This window comes from Oncorhynchus keta, chromosome 20 (genome assembly GCF_023373465.1).
Source record: "Oncorhynchus keta strain PuntledgeMale-10-30-2019 chromosome 20, Oket_V2, whole genome shotgun sequence".
In the NCBI taxonomy this organism is placed as follows: Eukaryota; Metazoa; Chordata; class Actinopteri; order Salmoniformes; family Salmonidae; genus Oncorhynchus; species Oncorhynchus keta.
Window position 1 is genome coordinate 2,153,202 of NC_068440.1, and position 24,201 is coordinate 2,177,402.

Here is a 24,201-nt window from a genome sequence, read left to right on the forward strand (position 1 = left end):
CCACATGGTAGATTTTGTTGCAGGACTTTCACCCGAATACATTCAATTCAAAATATTATTATATGAAAAGAGAAAAACGAATCGTGTTGTAAATATCATAGTTTCTATATACATTACTTCTGACAATCAAATTGCCGTATGTTACATGATACTGTGATGCATTCTGACTGTCAGTGCGCTGACACAACACTTCCCTTATTACTTTTGTGTTGCTTTTGTTTGTGTTTGCGCCGCCAAATAAATACATTTTCAATATGTATTTCAATATCTCAGGGCCTCAGTCATGCCACGTTCTCCTGTGCTCTTGTGTCATTGCTGGATATTGATGTGGCGGTGTGAAGTGTGCTATTTCATTTCTGTTCCATTTGATGTATGATGTTTGTGCCGCAGTAAAGGCTTGTGTGCCAAATCTCGGTGTTGCCTGAGAGTGTCGACACATTAGGGGGAAACAAATGAAGCTTTAACTCGGCTTAGTTATTCTATGCGCGCTTGTGAAACGGGCGAACAGCGAATGTTATTAGCTTGGCGGTGTAGAATTCTTAAGCGAGGATTGCATTTCATTTGGAGAGTAGGTGATGGAACAGAAGAGAGAGAACGTTTGTGATGGACGATGCTGTGGCATCCAAAATGGCTCATTGTTGATTTCATGTTGTATAACTAATAGTTGGGGACCCAATAGTGTGTACGGCCCAGTACATCACAGGGGCCAATCTTCCTGCGATCCAGGACCTATATACTAGGCGGTGTCAGAGGAAAGCCCAAAAAATGGTCAGAGACTCCAGTCACCCAAGTCATAGACTGTTTAACTCAGCTACCGCACGGCAAGCGGGATCGGAGTGCCAAGTGTAGGTCCAAAAGGCCCCTTAAGAGCTCATACCCCCAAGCCATAAGACTGCTGAACATTTGATCAAATGGCCACCTGTCACGCCCTGGTCTAAGTATTTTGTGTTTTTCTTCATGTATTGGGTCAGGCCAGGGTGTGGCATGGAGTTTTTGTATTGTGGTGTGTTTTGTCTTGGGGTTTTGGTGTGTATGTATTTGGGATTGTAGCTAGTGGGGTGATCTAACAAAGTCTATGGGTGTCTGGAGTGGTTCTCAATCAGAGGCAGGTGCTTATCGTTGTTCTCTGATTGGGAACCATATTTAGGCAGCCATATTCTTTAAGTTTGTCGTGGGTGATTGTCCTGAGTGTCTTGATGTCCTTGTGCTGTGTTAGTTGACACATGTATAGGCTGTTTTCGGTTTTCGTTTATTGTTTTGTAGTGTTTGTGTTTATTTGTGTTTACGTTGTTTGATTAAACATGGATCGCAATATACACGCTGCAGTTTGGTCCGACTCTCCTTCACCACATGAAAACCGTGACAGCACCGGACTATTTACATTGACCCCCCCCCCTTGTTTTTACACTGCTGCTACTCGCTGTTTATTATCTATGAATAGACACTTTACCCCTAGCTACATGTACAACTGACCCAGACTAACCCATACCCCCACACATTGACTCGGTGCCGGTACCCCCTGTATATAACCTCCTTATTGTTTTTTTATTATGGTACTTTATATTCTTTTTTGACTTTTGTTTATTTGGTAAATATTTTCTTAACTCTTTCTTGAACTGCATTGTTGGTTAAGGGCTTGGAAGTAAGCATTTCTACACTTGTTGTATTCGGCGCATGTGACAAATAAAGTTTGATTTGATTTAATATGTCAGCTCAGGTGATGCAAGTACAATGGTTAAACGTCACTTAAAAATACAAATAAAATTCTAATGAGACCATGTTGCAGAATAACCTCTTCCTGTGTGTCCTTTATTAAAAATACATATTGGTAGCAGAAGTACCCGTTGTGTGTATGTTTGAGTGCCCATGCATGTGTATGTGTATGAGTTATCAAATAAGTTTGCCTTTCAGTAAACAGTGAAGATCCCTGACCCAGAGAGTCTCGGGGTCCACATTCTTAACACAGCCATGTGCTGGCAGACCGGCCAAGCAGAGGGGTCTTACAGACAAACCCTTTGTAGTCACTAATGTTCGTGGCTCATTTGACTTATCCACAGTGGAGACAGCACGCATGGGGACTTTAAGAGCCTCGAACCCCATCCGGCGCTGCTCCACGGGTCATGTGGAGCGCTATAAAAACACATACCCAGAACACTAAAAGGGCCAACGAAGCTGGACACCCATTCCCTTTGGGGGTTTGTCAGGACAGGGTCACCCCGTTTGTAGTTTATGGGGTCCTTGTGACCCGGAGAACCATGGGTCTGCACCTCGTTGGAAAACTGGAATACATCTGACATTCGAGTCATTTAGTAGTCACGCTTATATAGAGCGACATACAGGAGTAATTAGGGTTAAGTGCCTTGCTCAAGGGCACATCGACAGATTTTTCACCTAGTCCACTCAGGGATTTGAACCAGCGACATCTGGGTTACTGGCCCAACGCAGAGGCTGAACTAACAGGGCTCACTGTGAGGAGTCATTCATTGTGCTGCCTCAGCAAGAACTCCTGCATATTTTAAATACAATTCCACAGAAAATAACTTCAAGCCTGTAGTCTATTGAGGCCACTGTGGGCCTTGCCAAGGTTGTTTCATAAGTGGTATTTGAAAAAAAAAAGTTTTGACCAAATTTCAATAGCATCATTTCAATAGCATCATTTCAATAGCATCAAATATCGAATGTAGTGTCTTGAAAACAGGAAAGATTTTGTAGCCGTTTGATACTCAAGGAAACAGAGCATCTCAATCTTCCGTGATCTATTAGATGAAGTAGTTATTTATATGTCTTCGAACTTCAGAGTTGGCTTAACGTTGGACCAGCTAGCTAGCTAACAAGCTTGTGTGTGCTGAGCGGCACCAGAAGTAAAATGTTTCAAAAAAACGTCTTACCAATGTGAAACGTGATAACTATATTATACTTAACTAGCATTGAAAAGGTTAATCCGTTCTATAATTTAAAAAATGTATCTCTAATTTCTGGCAGGTTGCCTACACATGCACACACGCTGGCAAAGATTTTCAGCTGGCAGGCAGACACTGGAATGATTTTCAGCTGGCAGGCAGACACTGGAATGATTTTCTGAGTGACATAGTGAGGGATTAGCATGGGCACTTTAGTGTTTTCTTTGTGGGACTGGGGGAAAAAAACAGTACCACTTGCTGTGTGGAAGCAGAGAGAAGAGTCTATGGCTTGGGTGGTTGGAGTCTTTAGCGATTTTCCGGGCCTTCCTTTCTGATCTAGAGGGCCTGGATCGCAGGGAGCTCGGTCCCAGACCCCACCCTCTGTAGGTTCACGTTCCCTCGCGGTCCTGAGTCTGTTCCTCGAAAATGTCATTATTTTCCGGTTTTCGGTTCTGTTCTCTGAAACGGTTCAAACCCTTGCCGAGAACTGGAATGCATGGATCATATAGTCAATATCGGAAAAGATACACCACCCCAATCTCTACGACTTTGTTGAAGATGAGGCTTTCTGAGCTGGACAGAAGGGATAGTGAGATGGAGGCAGAAAATGAGAAGTACAATTTGAGCTGGCCAGGTTATCTAGGCCGAGACAGGTCCCCTCTCTGAGTGAATCATCTATAATTTACAGCCATGTCTCCTGACGGCGTGATGGAGGCAGAGGTGCCCTCCTGGTCAACACAGGAATCAAACACCAAGTAGCAACACGCCCTAAACGAATCTAAACGAATGACCACCCACCATATGATGTCAACAAACAGCAATTCAATCTCCCAAAAATGATATCATGAATGATGCATTAGGGCTGAGAATGAGAAAATGCATTTGCCAAGAACACAATGAGCTGTTGTAGCAACACCGTCATGGGGGAGGATACGGTAAACGTATTATGAGAATGGGCGAGAGATTAGTGATGTTGTTTCACCTTGGGAGATGAGGAAGCATCATGATTATAGACATAATAGGACTTAATGAGACCGACCTGGGATTTGATCAAATAAAAACCTATTTGGTCTGCCTGTTTAAGTCCTTGCTGTGTGTCTGTGCTTAAGGAAGAGGGGTGAGGCCATCCAGCACCCGGCGCCCATCTTCTTCCATGTTAATAATGCATTTTTGATATGAGCTCCACATGAAATTTTAATCTCTGGAATATTAGCTCACCAAGGGAGACACAAAATCTAATCAGTGGCCGTGATTAAGCGCGGGTGAAGCACATATTGACCCATTTAAATTCACATTAACCCGACATCAAAATGTGTGAGGCATGGTACTGATGGCTGCTGGGATTGAGAGGTGTTATGTCTGTTTTGCTGGGATACGGTCCGATCGTCTCCCACGTTTACATGCCTGTGTAAAGGAGAAAATGAGAGCGGAAGGAGTGCGAGAGAGGTTGTCTTTACAGGTTCGCTTCACCTGGTTAATAGTCACCTGGTTAATAGTCACCTGGTTAATAGTCATGCTGCTAATGTAAAGGTTAATGTATAGATTGAGGTATGTGTAAATGTATGTTTGATGTGAACTCATCATCTTCGACGTTCACATTGAACAAAGATGGCAAACGATATGGGATTTCTTGTCGCCATTCCATTTCTTTTCAGATATTGCTAGCCGTTATTGAGACACGTTGCAGGCCCTCCGTGTTTGTACGAGTGTGTACATTTGCTTTTTATTACTTGCACAACCGCATGGCACGCCGTGGCATATTCCAACACCCGATTTGCCATCCAAACTCTCTCTGCCCAATAAATATTTCCCTTCCCATCCCAGGATGGTAACGCAGCCCACCTCCCGCCTGGATGATACCTCTTAGCCTAAAACAACCCTTTTCGCCTGGCTGGCGGGCTGACCCTTAATAATGTATCACCGCCTCTTGTTCCCTCGCCTGGCATCTAACATCTTCGGCAGATTAGGATTAAGCAATAAGGCCCGGGGGGTTATAATATATATAATAGTACCAGCTACCTATTGTCCCGTAGGTGTCAGTAAATCATATCCAAATGCGTGGAGGAGGAGGCCGATGCTGTGGTGGTGCTGGGTGGGCTCGTGGAATTACAGAGTGTTAAATTCAACTGAACACCTTGGTGCCTCGCAGGGGGGTGGTCGGACACCCTCAGCTGTCGCTGACATAGATTGTTGCGCTCACTCACAGGAAGGGGAAGAACACTAGGTCGGAATGAATCTGATGGATTAGACTACACTCCGTAGCAACGCATGCTCATTTTAGGACAGGGCTGTTCTTGTGGCAGAGTGGAGTAGTGGATTTGTCCTGGCTGGCTGTAGCTAAATGAAAATTGAACTGTCATTGAGGTGAACGAAAAGGTGCAGCTTTTCACTCTGGTAAATGGTCAGTTGCAGACTGCGTCGAGATGTGACTACATGACATTACATTGACATAACGGCACGAGCAGTTGAATGGATTAGTTGTATGTCGGATAGGCGGAAAGGAAAGAAGGAAAGAAAACCACAGGCTTGTGCATTGCCTCGTTATTAGTGTGTTATAGTCTTTCCGTTATGGCTTAATATCAGGCAGGCCGTTTAGGTGCTGTTTGTTTTTAATGTGCAGTAATTCAAAAGCAAATGGCCGCCTTGGGGACGACACAAATGTTCTGCCTCTCATCTCTTTGTTTCTAATAGAAAGCATGGATTTACAATGTGGATTTTGTCAGCCCCCTAGTGTGGAGCATAAGGACCTCACACATTGCTCTCTCTCTCTCTCTCTCTCTCTCTCTCTCTCTCTCTCTCTCTCTCTCTCTCTCTCTCTCTCTCTCTCTCTCTCTCTCTCTCTCTCTCTCTCTCTCTCTCTCTCTCTCTCTCTCTTTCTCTCTCTCTCTCTCGTGCTATACTCAAGGACTATGTGAGAGAGAGTGTATGTGTGAGCTATATTTATGCAACTGTCTGTGTACATTATGCATGTGCGTGCATTGATGCCTGAGTGCTTGTGTGTGTGGGTGTGTGTGTGTGTGTGTTTGAGGGGGGAATCTGTACTCTCACATAATTCTACAGCACCTTTTTTAAGACCTAGATCCCCTCACACACACTTAACACACTTGTCTATGTGGCTGTCGGGAGAAGGGACAGTGCAGCGGACAGACAGAGGGAAGAGTGGCGGCTGGGACGTGTTTGACAACAGCCGGGTGGCTTGATCCCAACGCTTGGGGGTCTGGGATGGGCCTGGGAGGGGGTTTGGGGGAGGCCCGACTCACGAACGAGTCTGTCTGACTGGCAGCTCTTTGTTCCGTCTACTTGTTTTCTCCAGCTCCTTCTGACAAATCTCACCCGGGGCTGCTTCTGAACTGAGGGGATGTATTCGTTCACTTTCTCCCACGCCCTCTCCCGTCTCCCCATTTGCCTCTCTCTTTCTCCCCTGTCTCCCTCCTCTATGTCATTTCCCACCTGGTTGGTGGAGCTTTAAAACAGGCACCACAGACCTGGGGTTCCACAGTAGAACCCATTCTACTCTAGTTCTCCAGCTTTCTCTCTGGCGACACATGTGAGAAAACATAAAGCATGTCCACACAAACACAATTGTTTTGTTCCTTAATAGCCTTCCCCAGACCATAAAAACTAAAACACTACTACCCCTCCTCTAGCCACCAGCCATTGTTTTGGCCCCCTCCTGAGGCTGGGAGTGGGGGGGTCATCCAATCTCCTTGTCTTCCTACCTGGGGAACCGTGAGCTCCCTTTACCACCCCGAAGAGAAGAAACAGCCACCGGACGAACCAATTACCCAGCATGCTCTAATCCTCTCTCTCTGAACAAGAGGGGGAGGGATGGAGAGGTAGGGCAGTCAGAGCACCGGTGTAGTGTCAAATACACTGCCCCCCAGTCAAGATGCACCTCAGTCTGTCTGTCTCTTCTCACTTTTAGCATTTCAATGAATACAAGCTGGATTGCCTGGAGGCAGAACGTGAGCGCTGTTAATGGCCTTATCCTTAAGGACTCTTTTATGTGTCATACCTCTCTCCATGTCATGTCAGAGCTCATCGTCTCTATCTCTTTCTCTCAATCCCCTTCCCTCTTTTCCTTCCCTCTCTCTCATTCTCTCATTCTCTCCCCCCTGTCTCTTGTTCTCTCTCCCTCCCCTACAACAAGGTAATATTCATTGAAATTATACTGAGGTAAACAGAGCAGACCCTTAATATGACAGAGGCTGTCGGTTCGGGCGCTGCGTGCCATCCGTCAGTGGAAGTGATACGGGGCACCGTCATCTTCCTCGTGGCAAGGTGGAGGAATTATCCCCATCAAAGAGCCCCTACAGCCTGCAGGCATCCCATTAACCTTCCACAGCACAGCTCAATGGCAAGGAGACACTTTGCCAAGGCCCCTGCAAGCAATGACACACACACACACACACACTCATCCCCTTGTACATGCACACATTTGCTGATACATAGACAAACACACACACACCATGACACACACTTAGACAAACATACACACACATACACATTCACCTCAATTACTTTTTCATTTATGGCCCGACAGCTGAGCATATGCAAAATTAAATCTCCTGGAGGAATGGGTCCGGCCCATCTCACCTTGCGTCAAAACGCACTCCTTTCCAATCCTCCCTCCAACCTTTTCATCTGGAAGGAAAGGCAACAGCGGGGGGTATTACTGGGTGTGTGAGGCAGAATGCCATCAAAGCGGAAATTTAGTGAGACGTCCAAGTGTAAAAGAGATCCACATGTTAATCCCTCTGCAAGCGCTGGGCCGCCCGTTAACACACACACACACACTCACGCACGCACGCACCCACACGCACCCCCCCACACACACACACACACACACACACACACACACACCCACACACACACACGCACACACACACACACACACGCACGCACCCACACACACACACACGCTGACACACACACACACACACACACACACACACACGCTGACACACACACACACACACACACACACACACACACACACACACACACACACACACACACACACACACACACACACACACACACACACACACACACACACACACACACACACACACACACACACACACACACACACACACACACACACACACACACACACACACACACACACACACACACACACACACACACACACACACACACACACACACACACACGCTGACACACACACACACACGCACGCACGCACCCACACACACACACACGCTGACACACACACACACACACACACACACACACACACACACACACACACACACACACACACGCTGACACACACACACACACACACGCTGACACACACACACACGCACGCACACGCACACACACACACACACACACACACGCTGACACACACACACACATACGCACGCACGCACCCACACACACACACACACACACTGACTGACACACACATACACTCACGCATGCATGCACGCACCCACACACATACACACACACGCTGACACACACACACACACACACGCACACACCCACACACACACACGCGCTGACACACACACACACTCACACACGCACGCACCCACACACACACACACACGCTGACACACACACACACACGCACACGCACACAGTCCTTCACGCCCTACTCATTGGCTGAACCATTTTGATATGAGCTAATGCATGTCTAACTATGTGAACCAGTTTCTGCCTTAATATTGAATTTAGAATTTATCTGACATAATTCTGAATACTGGCCCTCTGGAAATCAATGGGCTGTAATGGAATACAATTGTATATAACTAACTTCTAATTAAGAGTTGAGGACCTTTCTGCACTGCCTCATGCTACCTACATTAAGCTGTACCCCCCAGTAACTCATGAATACACCATGTAAAACATACTTTAGGATGGACCCCTTACAAAAAAAGATTGCAGTTTTGAAACTGCAGTAAGAGTGCAGTAACTGCAGTTGACCTGTGGTATTTTGGACGTTACACTGCAGTTACACTGCAGTTACACTGCAAAATTACTGACATTTTAAAAACGGTCCTATTTTGGACACAGTATTTGCAGTGTATTGCAGTTATACTGCACTCTGACTGCTGTCTTTTTTTGTAAGGGACAGAATGGTGTTAAACCACCAAAACAACAAGGTCTTGTTATTTTCCCTGAAATCTGCTAATTGAGTTCCTGGTTAGAAGAAGACCAATGTTTTCCTGTTTTTTCAGCATGGGTTTTAATCAGATCCTCCGTGTCCTGTTCGATAAGACACTTAATTAATCAGAGAAAAGACTGACAGTCGGACGGAAACAGGACGGCTGAGATACTTCCTCTGCTCTCTATCGATAGCACAAAAAGAGGGAGGAAGCAAATAGAGAGAGAGAACAAAGCAAAAAGAGGGGAAAAGAGAGAGAGGGAAGAAGCAAAAAGAGAGAGAACAAAGCAAATAGAGAGACAAAGCAAAAGAGAGAGAACAAAGCAAAAAGAGAGAGAACAAAGCAAAAAGAGAGAGAACAAAGCAAAAAGAGAGAGAACAAAGCAAAAGAGAGAGAACAAAGCAAAAAGAGAGAGAACAAAGCAAAAGAGGGGAAAAGAGAAAGAGGAAGAAGCAAAAAGAGAGAGAAAAAGCAAAAGAGAGAGAACAAAGCAAAAAGAGAGAGAACAAAGCAAAAAGAGAGAGAACAAAGAAAAAGAGAGAGAACAAAGGAGAGAGAACAAAGCAAAAGAGGGGAAAAGAGAAAGAGGGAAGAAGCAAAAAGAGAGAGAACAAAGCAAAAGAGAGAGAACAAAGCAAAAAGAGAGAGAACAAAGCAAAAAGAGAGAGAACAAAGCAAAAAGAGAGAGAACAAAGCAAAAGAGGGGAAAAGAGAAAGAGGGAAGAAGGAGAGAGAACAAAGCAAAAAGAGAGAGAACAAAGCAAAAAGAGAGAGAACAAAGCAAAAGAGGGGAAAAGAGAAAGAGGGAAGAAGCAAAAAGAGAGAGAACAAAGCAAAAAGAGAGAGAACAAAGCAAAAAGAGGGGAAAAGAGAGAGAGGGAAGAAACAAAAAGAGAGAGAGAACAATGCAAAAAGAGGGGAAAAGAGAAACGAGAGAGGGAAGAAACAAAAAGAGAGAGAACAAAGCAAAAAGAGGGGAAAAGAGAAAGAGGGAAGAAGCAAAAAGAGGGAGAACAAAGCAAAAGAGGGGAAAAGAGAAAGAGGGAAGAAGCAAAAAGAGGGGAAAAGAGAAAGAGGGAAGAAGCAAAAAGAGGGGAAAAGAGAAACGAGAGAGGGAAGAAACAAAAAGAGAGAGAACAAAGCAAAAAGAGGGGAAAAGACAAACGAGAGGGAAGAAACAAAAAGACAAAGCAAAAGAGGGGAAAAGAGAGAAGGGAAGAAGCAAAAAGAGAAAAGAGAAACAAAGCAAGAAACAAAAAGAGAAAGAACAAAGCAAAAGAGGGAAAAGAGGAAGGGAAAAGCAAAAAGAGAGAGAACAAAGCAAAAGAGGGGAAAAGAGAAAGAGGGAAGAAGCAAAAAGAGAGAAAAAGCAAAAAGAGAGAGAACAAAGCAAAAGAGGGGAAAAGAGAAAGAGGGAAGAAGCAAAAGAGAGAGAACAAAGCAAAAAGAGAGGAACAAAGCAAAAAGAGAGAAACAAAGCAAAAGAGGGAAAAGAGAAAGAGGGAAGAAGCAAAAGAGAAAAGCAAAAAGAGAGAGAACAAAGCAAAAGAGGGGAAAAGAGAAAGAGGGAAGAAGCAAAAAGAGAGAGAACAAAGAAAAAGAGAGAAAAAGCAAAAAGAGGGAAAAGAGAAAGAGGAAGAAGCAAAAAGGGGAAAAGAGAAACGAGAGGGGAAGAAACAAAAAGAGAGAGAACAAAAAAAGAGGGGAAAAGAGAAAGAGGGAAGAAGCAAAAAGAGGGAGAACAAAGCAAAAGAGGGAAAAGAGAAAGAAGAAGCAAAAAGAGGGAAAAGAGAAAGAGGGAAGAAGCAAAAAGAGGGGAAAAGAGAAACGAGAGAGGGAAGAAGCAAAAAGAGAGGAAAAAGAAAAGGGGAAAAGAGAAAGAAAGAAGCAAAAGAGAGGGAACAAAGCAAAAGAGGGGAAAAGAGAGAGGGGAAGAAGCAAAAGAGGGGAAAAGAGAAACGAGAGAGGGAAGAAACAAAAGAGAGAGAACAAAGCAAAAGAGGGGAAAAGAGAAAGAGGGAAGAAGCAAAAAGAGAGAGAACAAAGCAAAAGAGAAAAGAGAAAGAGGGAAGAAGCAAAAGAGGAGAACAAAGCAAAAGAGAGAGAAACAAAGCAAAGAGGGGAAAAGAGAAAGGAAGAAGCAAAAAGAGAGAGAACAAAGGAAAAAAGCAAAAGAGGGAAAAGAGAAAAGGGAAGAAGCAAAAGAGAGAGAACAAAGCAAAAAGAGAGAGAAAAGCAAAAGAGGGGAAAAGAGAAAGAGGAAGAAGCAAAAGAGGGGAAAAGAGAAACGAGAGAGGGAAGAAGCAAAAGAGAGAGAACAAAGCAAAAGAGGGGAAAAGAGAAAGAGGGAAGAACAAAAAGACAAAGCAAAAAGAGAGAGAACAAAGCAAAAAGAGAGAGAACAAAGCAAAAGAGGGGAAAAGAGAAAGAGGGAAGAAGCAAAAAGAGGGGAAAAGAGAAACGAGAGAGGGAAGAAACAAAAAGAGAAGAACAAAGCAAAAGAGGGGAAAAGAGAAAGAGGGAAGAAGCAAAAAGAGAGAGAACAAAGAAAAGAGGGGAAAAGAGAGAGAAAGAAGCAAAAAGAGGGGAAAAGAGAAACGAGAGGAAACAAAAAGAAGCAAAGCAAAAGAGGGGAAAAGAGAAAGAGGGAAGAAGCAAAAAGAGAGAGAACAAAGCAAAAGAGGGAAAAGAGAGAGAAGAAGCAAAAGAGAGAGAACAAAGCAAAAGAGGGAAAAGAGAGAGAGGGAAGAAGCAAAAGAGAGGGAAAAGAGAAAGAGGGAAGAAGCAAAAAGAGAGAGAAAAAGCAAAAGAGGGGAAAGAGAGAGAGGGAAGAAGCAAAAAGAGAGGAACAAAGCAAAAGAGGGGAAAAGAGAAAGAGGGAAGAAGCAAAAAGAGGGGAAAAGAGAAAGAGGGAAGAAGCAAAAAGGGGGAAAAGAGAAACGAGAGAGGGAAGAAACAAAAGAGAGAGAACAAAGCAAAAGAGGGGAAAAGAGAAAGAGGGAAGAAGCAAAAAGCAAAAGAGAGAGGGAAGAAGCAAAGCAGAGGGGAAAAGAGAAACGAGAGAGGGAAGAAACAAAAGAGAGAGAGAACAAAGCAAAAAGAGGGGAAAAGAGAGAGGGAAGAAGCAAAAAGAGAGAGAGAACAAAGCATAAAGAGGGGAAAGGAGAGAGAGGGAAGAAGCAAAAAGAGAGAGAGAACAAAGCATAAAGAGGGGAAAGGAGAGAGAGGGAAGAAGCAAAAAGAGAGAGAGAACAAAGCAAAAAGAGGGGAAAAGAGAGAGAGGGAAGAAGCACTGAGTAGAAAATAAGAAGTGCCCAAGGCTTAGTCACAGTTTGTTCCCTCTACCTCTGAAGAGGCCATTTTAAAGGGGTCATGTCTGTTGATGTCTGGGTTGGGTTTTGTCATTCCTCTCTGTGGCTAAAGTGAAGTACCATGTTTAGGTGTTAGCCCTCAGGGTTGTTAGCCTCCTAGCCTTCTAGCAGCACAGCACTGCTTGCTCTCATTAAGGAAATGGGAAGAGGCTGCTGGTAAAGTGGATTCCTTGGCTGGTCATTCTTCTCTGTGGCTAAAGTGAAGTATCATGTTTAGGTGTTAGCCCTCGGGGCTGCTAGCTAACCTGCTAGCTATACCACAGCACAGCTTGCTCTCATTCAGGAGAATAGAAGACACTACTGTTAAAAAATGTATGCCTTGCCGTGGCTGCTTGTACTCCAGTGTAGCCCTCGGTTCGGCAGGCTAAAAAGTGTGATGAGATGTGATAGATGAGTGCTGGTGGGTGTCCAGACTGGCCGTATTGGAGAGACGCAGCTGGCCCGCTGCCACCCTCTCTCCCTGGCTCTGCCCCTCCAGCTGTGCCCCCACTAGCTAGCTAGAACCCTCGGGCGCTACAGACCACACACACACACATTAGTGTACACTTACACACTCACTGGTGTACACATACACACATCAGTATTCAGAAACACATACAGACAATAAAAGGCCACTAAAATGTGAAGTTTTGTCACACAACACAATGCCACCGATGTGTCAAGTTTTGAGGGAGCCTGCTGACTGAGGGAGCAATTGACATGCTGACTGCAGGGATGTCCACCAGAGCTGTTGCCAGATAATTGAATTTTCATTTCTCTACCATAAGCCACCTCCAACATCGTTTTAGAGAATTTGGCAGTACGTCCAACCGGCCTCCCAACCGCAGACCACATGTATGGCGTTGTGTGGACGAGCATACCCCTGCCCTTTTTTAAAGGTATCTGTGATCAACAGATGTGTATCTGTATTCCCAGGCATGTGAAATCTATAGATGATTTAAAGCATAACTGATACATCATTTCTAACACGCTTCCTCGTTCTCTCTGTTTTACTGTGGATCTGTCTTTGTGTATGGTTCTGAAACCAAGTGGCCCAATGTTGGGACAGCAAAGCTCTCTGAATCTAAATCTGAATCTCTCTCTCGCTCCACAGCAACAGGAGCAGGACCCCACCAACCTGTACATCTCCAACCTGCCGGTATCCATGGATGAGCAGGAGCTGGAGAACATGCTGAAGCCGTTCGGTCACGTCATCTCCACGCGCATCCTGAGAGACGCCAACGGGGTCAGCAGAGGGGTCGGCTTCGCCAGGTATGTTTGCTGGCACTGGTGTAAAGTACTTAAGTAAAAATACTTTAGAGTACTACTTAAGTCGTATTTTGGGGGTATCTGTACTTTACTTTTGATATTTTTTTTCTATTTTTTACTTCACTACATTCCTTAAGAAAATATTGTACTTTTTACTCCATACATTTTCCTTGACACCCAAAAGTACTCATTACATTTTGAATGCTTATCAGGACAGGAAAATAGTCAAATTCACACACAGAACATCCCTGGTCATCCCTACTGCCTCTGATCTGGCGGACTCACTAAACACACATGCTTCGTTTCTATATGATGTCTGAGTGTTGGCGCCCCTGGCTTTCCGTAAAGAAATTTAAAAAACAACCAAATGTTGCCATCTGGTTCGCTTAATGTAAGGAATTAGAAATTATTTATACTTTTACTCAAGTAGAATTCTACTGGGTGACTTTTACTTTTTTCTTGAGTCGTTTTTCTATTAAGGTATCTTCACTTTTACTCAAGTACGATAGTTGGGTACTTTTCCACCACTGCTTGCTGGAATACACACACTCACGCCAAAGACAGATTCTGTATTGCCTGAAGAGTGTGTATGTGTGTGTTTGGGGTGAGGGGTGCATGTGTGTGGAGGGGAAGTGCGTGTGGGGGGGGGGGGGGTCCGTGAGATATTGACACTTGTGTCTGCATAGCATTATGCTACTTGTCGAGGCTCTATTTTCCTCCTGTAAAATGAGACTTTACCCTCCTATCCCTTCAAAGTCACGTACGTCCTCCTCATTCTCCACACTGCTCTCGTTTCTCTCCCCACAACACAACACTCCCGGCTTGTTTACCCAGAGGAAGGTGTTCATGAGAACAACAACACCATCTTGCAGAGATTTCTCTTAATCAGCCCGTGCTGCAGTCCCCTCCTATTCCCCACTCTATTACAGTGGGTTACAGAAGGATTGACAGGCAGACTCCTGCAGATCAATACACACACACACACACACACCAACACAACAGCTCAGCGCAGGCTAACACACTCCACCTGTTCAAGTAGGGCTGAGTGGGGAAGTAATATGATGGGGAAAAAGAGGAGTGGAAGGGAGAGGCAAAAACAGAGAGATGCTTAGGGAGACTGTTGAGGAAAGAAGAACAGATAGATGCTTAGGGAGACTGTTGAGGAAAGAAGAACAGAGAGATGCTTAGGGAGACTGTTGAGGAAAGAAGAACAGAGAGATGCTTAGGGAGACTGTTGAGGAAAGAAGAACAGAGAGATGCTTAGGGAGACTGTTGAGGGAGGAAAGAAGAACAGAGAGATGCTTAGGAGACTGTTGAGGAAAGAAGAACAGAGAGATGCTTAGGGAGACTGTTGAGGAAAGAAGAACAGAGAGATGCTTAAGACTGTTGAGGAAAGAAGAACAGAGAGATGCTTAGGGAGACTGTTGAGGAAAGAAGAACAGATGCTTAGGGAGACTGTTGAGGAAAGAAGAACAGAGAGATGCTTAGGGAGACTGTTGAGGAAAGAAGAACAGGGAGATGCTTAGGGAGACTGTTGAGGAAAGAAGAACAGATAGATGCTTAGGGAGACTGTTGAGGAAAGAAGAACAGATAGATGCTTGGGGAGACAGTTGAGGAAAGAAGAACAGAGAGATGCTTAGGGAGACTGTTGAGGAAAGAAGAACAGGGAGATGCTTAGGGAGACTGTTAAGGAAAGAAGAACAGATAGATGCTTAGGGAGACAGTTGAGGAAAGAAGAACAGAGAGATGCTTAGGGAGACTGTTGAGGAAAGAAGAACAGATAGATGCTTAGGAGACTGTTGAGGAAAGAAGAACAGGGAGATGCTTAGGGAGACTGTTGAGGAAAGAAGAACAGGGAGATGCAGAGACTGTTGAGGAAAGAAGAACAGAGAGATGCTTAGGGAGACTGTTGAGGAAAGAAGAACAGGGAGATGCTTAGAGACTGTTGAGGAAAGAAGAACAGGAGATGCTTGGGGAGACCTTAGGGAGACTGTTGAGGAAAGAAGAACAGAGAGATGCTTAGGGAGACTGTTGAGGAAAGAAGAACAGAGAGATGCTTAGGGAGACTGTTGAGGAAAGAAGAACAGGGAGATGCTTAGGGAGACTGTTGAGGAAAGAAGAACAGAGAGATGCTTAGGGAGACTGTTGAGGAAAGAAGAACAGAGAGATGCTTAGGGAGACTGTTGAGGAAAGAAGAACAGAGAGATGCTTAGGGAGACTGTTGAGGAAAGAAGAACAGAGAGATGCTTAGGGAGACTGTTGAGGAAAGAAGAACAGAGAGATGCTTAGGGAGACTGTTGAGGAAAGAAGAACAGAGAGATGCTTAGGGAGACTGTTGAGGAAAGAAGAACAGATAGATGCTTAGGGAGACTGTTGAGGAAAGAAGAACAGAGATATGCTTAGGGAGACTGTTGAGGAAAGAAGAACAGTGAGATGGGGGGGAGAAAGTCCATAGAGCGGGAGAGCAGAAAGAGGGATGGGGGCTGAAGAAATAGGGAGTGAGCAAGAGAGATGGAAAGGCAGAAGGAGAGAGCGAGAGAGACAAGATGGTAGCCTATTCCCTATATAGTGCATATATTCCCTGGTCTCTGCTCAAAAGCAATTCACTACATAGGGAATATGGTACCGTCCATTTGAGGTTTAAACAATCAGTTGTTGAGAAAGAGGGCCCCAGCCTCTAGTCCACAGATGTTGAGGGACAGAGGGGCATTAGAGAGAGTAAACCTTGCTAAGTGTTTCTGCACTCCTCCATCACTGTTATCAGAGCCAATTACTGGGGGCCTCACAGCTAATCACTGTGGACATGATCACCTGATGTCATTAACCATCAGGCCTCCCTGCCTCACAGAGAGCAGAGAGGAGGCAGAGCAGCCAGGGTGGTTGACAGGGGTCCGTCAGACCTGAGAGAGCAGGAGGGAGGGGTGAGGGAGATGGGAGGGTGGAACAGAAGGAGAGAGAGAGAACAGGTTGTAACAGAGTGAGAGAGTGAGTCTGTATATAGACATAATGTGGCACTTGAAATGTATTTATTCTTTTGGAACCTTTGTAAGTGTAATGTTTACTGTACATTTTTTATTGTTTATTTCACTTTAGTTTATTATCTATTTCACTTGATTTGGCAATGTTAACATATGTTTCCCCTGTCAATAAAGCCCCTTAAATTGAATTGAGAGAGAAAGAGAGAGAATTGAAGTGTAATTGAGAGAGAGGTAACGACTAGTTCTAGAGGTAAAGACTAGTTCTGATCCAACTACTCACAGGAGATACATTTGACCAGTTAGAAATCAACCCCTTAGTTCCACTCGTGACAGAAGTTCATTATTGCATATGGTTTGTATGAAGTGCTTTGGTAGGGCGAAGGGTTTATTTAGAATTAGGCAGAACAGAGAGGTTACCTCTGCTCTATACAGACGCTCCTCTTGGACCTCTCTCCCGTTGGGAATAGCAGGAGGGAAGAAGGGAACTTCTGAACTGAGAGTGTGTGTAATTGTGTCTGTGTGTGTGTGTGTGTGTGTGTGTGTGTGTGTGTGTGTGTGTGTGTGTGTGTGTGTGTGTGTGTGTGTGTGTGTGTGTGTGTGTGTGTGTGTGCGTGCGCCCCATTAGATCGCTGGCAGCAGCGGTGGGTGAATGTGTGCAGGGTAGGCCATTCAAGGCCACTCACTGTGAAAAGGGCTCCGTTGACTCACCCTGCCACAATGAGACACAGAGACCTGACCCACTTACACCACAGGTCCCACTGAGAGAGAGAGAGAGAGAGAGAGAGAGAGAGAGAGAGAGAGAGAGAGAGAGAGAGAGAGAGAGAGAGAGAGAGAGAGAGAGAGAGAGAGAGAGAGAGAGAGAGAGAGAGAGAGAGAGAGAGAGAGAGAGAGAGAGAGAGAGAGAGAGAGAGAGAGAGAGAGAGAGAGAGAGAGAGAGACAGGTGAGAAATATTGGGTAGAAAATAGGCAAGGGTGGGGGATGGATAGATGAGAGAAAGAGATGGATGAGTCATGAGAGAAAGATAGAGGATCAAGAAGAGCGGTATGGATGACAGGGGGGGTGAAAGAAAAGGAAAGAGAAGGATGAAACAGAAAAAGAGATGAGCGAGAGAGTAAGACAGAGTGAAGAAGGCAGGATGATAGATAGAGGGGATGGATAATCTAGTCAGTGATACACAGAGAGACATCACAGACCCCTTACTGGTACGTACGTCTTTAGTTGATCAGTGGTCTGAGTTGGGCGGAGGACGGGAGGGTTTAATATGATACTACTCTGTTCTCTGTAAATGAGTCACAGTCACACTGTGTGACTCCACTCCCTTAGTAACTCCACCACACTCGCTCTTCCCGTTCCATGACACGCAGACAGTCAACGCTCTCTCCAGTCTCTCATATCCTATTAGTGCTCACCCCACTCTCTTCCTCAATTAGCCCAGGAGAATTTGGATATCACTGTGACTCAAGGGTGTATATCCTCAATTAGCCTCCTCATAAAATGACTCAGCCACAATACTGTAGGCACTCGGCCAAGGAAAACAATAGGTGTTGTCATAGGGCCTCAAATCTACATTGGGATCAACGTGGAAAATGTTCCATGCATACTCAAAGGTACTGCATGTATGAAATGTCATGCTTTTGGCATTCATCGCGTGTAAGAGTTGTATTCTGCCGAGGCACTTCAGTAGATATGAAAGGACTGTTGCATGTTTTCTATAACACGTTTGAGGTAGTCATTCATGTGTAATATAATATCCCCGCTTGAATTCATCCTTTTGTCACAGGATGGAGTCGACGGAGAAATGTGAAGTGGTGATACAGCATTTCAATGGGAAATACCTGAAAACCCCACCAGGCATTCCAGGTAAGAAGACTCCCCTCTCTGCTGAAACATCCCCCCCACACCTTCCAAACCCTCCGTCCTGATTCAGTTATGTAAATTGCACCGCCTCAACTTCCCCCTCTTTGGGAGATTGTCAACAAACTCATTTGTGACGCATGACGTGAGCGTCGTTGCCGGCGCTCGCCTCCCGGTCAAAAAGGGCCTCCCCTGGCTGTCTGACGACCGTTGAACTCCGGAGCTTCTAGGGCAGCCAAAGCACTCTTAATATTCACACTGCGGGCTTCTCTGCTGCTCCAAGGGAACCAAGAGAGAGAGAGAGAGAGAGAGACAGAGAGAGAGGAGAGAGAGAGAGAGAGAGAGAGAGAGAGAGAGAGAGAGAGAGAGAGAGAGACAGGAGAGAGAGAGAGAGAGAGAGAGAAGAGGAGAGAGAGAGAGAGAGAGAGAGACAGACAGGAGAGAGAGAGAGAGGAGAGAGAGAGAGAGAGAGAGAGAGAGAGAGAGAGAGAGACAGGATGAGTTGGAGAGCAGAGGGAGGAGAACAGGCTGCATCAGCAGTTTCTTAGAGAGAGAGAGAAGACCCCTGTTCATTTCAATAGGGACCAGAGGAGAGAGAGATGGGGGCCTCAGTTGGTTTTAGAAGCAGAGGGAATAGGAGAACAGGCTGCATCAATCACTCAGCAGTTTCTTAAAGGCCAGGTGCAGCGTGTGCACTAAGACCCCCCTTTAAGTGTTCATTTGGGACTAATATAGGGACCAGAGGGCAGAAGAGTTTCTGTGCCTTCAGGAAGGCCTTTGACTTATTCCAGGCCCTGAATTCAAAATGATGGTTTTTTTGACACCCCCATAATGACAAAGTGGGATCCACAAATGGGACACAGCACTATTTTACTGCCCTCTTAGAATATAGCCACCATTGACGATTACAGCTGTTTTTCTGAAATTGCCACCTGGATTGTACAATCATTCTTCAGCCCACTGCAAGTTTGGCTATCAGCCATTTTCAAGCCATTTATGTCAGAACAGTAACTAGGCCACTCAGGAACATTCAGTGTCATTAAAGGCAGGATTTATGTCCAGTAACTAGGCCAGGCGTATATGAGGCTGGGATGTAATGGGAAACCTTTTAACCAGTGTTAATATCAGACTGAACCTTCCTCTTGGATTTTGCCTGTGCTTAAGTGTCACTTCTTAAAAACCAGGTGCTTGGGACTATAATATTATTTTATTTAGAAAATTCTAAGGAAAGGTGCCAATGGACAAGATTTTTCATTCTGCGATCAGCTAATTTATTTTCCAATGTTTTGCTTTTATAGTGCCTTCAGGAATGTATTTTTATTCTATGCAGGCTTCCTTCTTTTCGCTCTGTCATTTAGGTTAGTATTGTGGAGTAACTACAATGTTGTTGATCCATCCTCAGTTTTCTCCTATCACAGCCATTCAACTCTGTAACTGTTTTAAAGTCACCATTGGCCTCATGGTGAAATCCCTGAGCGGGTTCCTTCTTTCACTCGTCTCCTCCCCTTCATCTCCACTGATTGAAGTGGATTTAACAAGTGACATCAATAAGGGATCATTTCTTTCACCTGGTCAGTCTCTGTCACGGAAAGAGCGGGTGTTCTTAATGTTTTGTATACTCAGTGTACCATTGGATCATCGTGCTTATCGGTCTATAGGTTAAGTAGCATCGTTTTGTGTTTGGTATCATGTATCTTTTCCAACAACTATCACACGTGCACAGTATACAAAGCCTATTTAGTCTCCTGTACCTCTTCAGCTGGAGTAAAATGTGTTTTTATAAGCCAGTCCATTGCGCAACAATTCTAAATGCAATCGCATGTTAAAACTGTTTTGGTGTACGATTAAAATGAGCTACTATTTATATTTCTCAACTGGTAATTGAAGCGTGCCTTTCATTCAGCATTCAAGTGCAGGCAACAGGCTGTCAAGTGTATCACCCACCGCTTTACAACGCGAGCTGGAGGCAAGATGCATTGTGAAAACATGCTTCATTGTTTGAAGCCGGGAAGGTTTTATTTCATATGATATGCGGCATGTCTTACCTTGCTTCAAAAGTAGCCTATAGGCAAGATAAGACCATGAGAAGTAGTTTTAATATATTATCATCCGCAGTGGAAATAAAAAACCACAACACTTTCCAACATTTCCGCGCAGCAAACCAGGTACTTCTTTGCGTGCTCAGGAGCGTAAACTCCGCTCCCTACACATGATCAGGACAGAGACATATGCTCATTGCTCACATGGAGCATTCCAAACAAAATACAATGAAAACATGTTCAAATCTTGTAAATGGTGAAGTATTTTGAATGATTAGATTTATTTCTGTATAGACAGGAGTAATTATCGATTTTTTTGCAAATGTATTTGCATTTTTACTTCCCTATTGGACCCGCAGCTATGCCGTTTCTCTCCGTTTCATTGGTTTTCATATCAACTTTCTTTCGATGTCTAGAAGCCAAAGGAACAATCCTAGTCATATTAGCAACCGATCCTAGTTGTTGCATATTTATATTCCCGTTCTTTCTACGTTTCTAAGAGGTTTTCATCTCTGTCACATATGCAACCGCTATCAGATGGGTCCCGACACATTTCTCAAATGTAAATTATACATGACAAAACTTCCGGGTCACGTTGTTCAGCGCAACACCGAATTGTCATTCATTATTTCACCATGCTCAAAAGGGATATTCAAATGTCCAAGAGGCATTGGAAAACCTCCCTAATCGGTCTCTGTGGTTGAATCTGTGTTTGAAATGCACTGCTCTAATGAGGGACCTTACAGATAATTGTATGTGTGGGGTACAGAGATGAAGTAGTCATTCAAACAAATCGTGTTATTAAACACAATGGAACTTATTATGTGACCTGTTAGGCCACGTTTTACTCCTGAATTTATTTAGGCTTGCCATAACAAAGGGGGTTGAATACTTATTGACTCGACATTTTTGCGTTTCAACAAGTCAGTTTGGTGGGAACACCACGGGTGGGAAAATGCACATTCTTTATGCGGATTTGAGAATATTCCCATGAAGATCTCTTGCCAATTGGATGGAAACCTGGCGACTGACACAGCATCCTTTCTGAATACTTGCTGAAAAGAAAAAGAACACACTGTATGTCAGAACGTTTGGCAAAGCTGCTGTGATTTGATGGTCTCCTCTTGCACAGTGACATGTTTGACTACAACATTGTCCTTGTTATTGCCGTTGATAAGAGCTCATTCCCATTGGACAACTGGTGCTATTGACAGACTGATTCATCCAGTCACTGTAGTACTGCCCGTTGTTTTTTTACCTTGTTAGCCACAGTATCGTCTGTGTCTCTCTTTGTATGGAGGTTGAAATGTACTGTCTTTCTCGATCAAAACCCTGCCCACTTTGACATGGTGTCACTGTCTACCGAACGGAGATCTCTCAACAACAATGCCTCTAAACATCAAACGCAGATGTTCTAGCTGCAGGCCCCCAGACAGAGCAGAGTTCAGAGCGCCTGGCCTCTTTGTGAGGCAGAGCAGATCCTCCTCCTACACACGCGCTAGTGTAGAGTTAGCGTTGCGGGCGTTGCGTTGTGTTTCTAAAGGCGTGAAGGCTACAGCACGTGCATAGCGTTAGCCTAGTGTAGCGCGTTGGGAAGGCCACAGTGTAGCTTTAGCCTAGTGTGTCCTGGTGTAGCATGATGTGTTGTCGTGTCATGGTGCTGCTGGTATTTCTCCTGAGACCATTGCTATGCAGGGCACCCTCTTCATCCATCCTGTTCTGACAGCTCAGTGGGCAGGGGGGTGTCAGACGGACGTGACTGGCCTTAAACACACTGTCCCCTTGACAGGCATAAATACACGCACACATACTCACACAAAACCACTCGTCCTGACCTGAATGTGCAGTGTCAGCATCTACATAATGCTAATGAAGTCCTGTCTCTTTCTTATCACCGTGTAACACAACCCAGAAGCACAATGCACACATTCCTCAGTGCCCTAGGCTTGCGCGAGTCCTCTCTGGCCTACGTTTTGACAAGCCTCTGGAATTGCCTGCTTGGCCACACCATTATATTTAGGAATATAAGAGAGATGGGGCACGGCACCGCCACCAGTTGTGTTTTTTCTACTCCGGTGCATCCAGTTGCTGTGAGATGATGTAGAGTTGTCACCCCGTGTCCCATAGGAAGAAGTAAATATCCGGACGTCAGCTACAGGTAATCAGTTAACGTCAAGGGGCCATAGGGAAATATGCAGGAAGTGGCCACTATGGGCAGGAAGTCCGTGATTCAGAGATAAAGCAAGGACAGAGCTGGAGATGTGTGGTGCAGAGGCAGAGAGAGGATGACATTGGATAAATGAAACGCAGATGAAGGTCATATACTTTACAATAAAATGCACATGCAATTGAATTTGCATAGTAGTTACATGGGATTTCAATGTATTAGTGGCATTACATGTAGCTAACTAGACAGCAACTATACTAGCTACTAGATCTTTTCAAACAAACTGACTTGGACCAGTTTCATTTCAATTCAATAGAGCAAGTGATACTGCAAAACGTAATCCCATACTGAAGCGTTTTGCTCTTCTATGTCGCCAATCTGTTGCTAAAGCCTGAGAGTGAGATGGGATGAGGATTGGAGCAGTCAGCTCTGCCTGTGTCTGATCCAGAGATCCAGAGACTGGAACATGATCGATCGCTTCGAAGGGGGACCACAGCTGTTTAGGTATTCTGTGCAATGCGGCAGTCAATGCTGCTGCCTGCGCCCGCCCGTCGCTCGACTCCAAACGCGCACGCACGCACGCACGCACGCACGCACGCACGCACGCACGCACACACACACACACACACACACACACACACACACACACACACACACACACACACACACACACACACACACACACACACACACACACACACACACACACACACACACACAAAGAAATCGTTATTAGCGGCCTATTTTGCAGGAGAGAAGGTTTGAGGAATAGTTTATGAAAATGAAACCCTTGTTTTTCAGTGTCTGTAGTGTGTAAAACCACCCAACGCTGTGTAAGGACTCGCTAAAGTTGTTAAAACATAGTGAAGTAAACCCCGATAGGGATGCATTATTATTTACGGGGTGAACTGGAGCATTTGAAAAGTCAAAGGCAGAGCAGATAAAAATGATTTCATCCTCCTAGTGGTGTGAGCCTAGACGATTAGGTCTCTCTCATGCAAATGCTTTAAAACGCTGCGTATCATTGACACCCGTTTCTAAATGCAAGATGAGCTCAGGTACAGTAGATACATTACAGGTCGTTCCATTCTGGCAATGTGAACCGATTTCATCCATGCTGCTCTCGTCTCATGTCAAAGTGATGACGGCAAGAAGAACGAACTGATCAGATTAGAGTACCATACTACCTCATACTATTGCTGTCCTTTGCTCTTAGAATTGGAGTGTGGTATGGAACAATCAAAATGGCAGCATGCTTTGCTTGATCGATGCAGTGAGTGTGTTTCATTGGGGGGAAAAAAGGAAGGAATAAGGATTTGCCAAGACTGTTACGTTGCTCCATGCTGACTTTGGTAACCCCATGAATATAGACAAAGATCAAGTCCAGACCCATTTAGAAATCTCTTGTTTTATCCCTTCATCTTCCTTTGTTTTAGTCCGCCAACCTGACCGTGCGGTTGAAAGTCGACTCCAGTTGTCCAGTAGATGCTCTGTAAATGATGG

General features: G+C 44.8%; 1 protein-coding gene across 3 annotated transcripts in view; it reads left to right on the plus strand.

Moving 5' to 3' along the window:
* LOC118399138 (RNA-binding motif, single-stranded-interacting protein 3-like) overlaps positions 1–24,201 on the plus strand; it is a 391,803-nt gene that overhangs the window by 268,064 nt on the left and 99,538 nt on the right. For all 3 annotated transcript variants that reach the window (XM_052471892.1, XM_052471891.1, XM_052471893.1), the window contains 2 exons: positions 13,505–13,662; positions 18,419–18,498. In XM_052471892.1, coding sequence (XP_052327852.1) covers positions 13,505–13,662; positions 18,419–18,498 — 238 coding nt within the window. The remainder of the gene's footprint in view (positions 1–13,504; positions 13,663–18,418; positions 18,499–24,201) is intronic.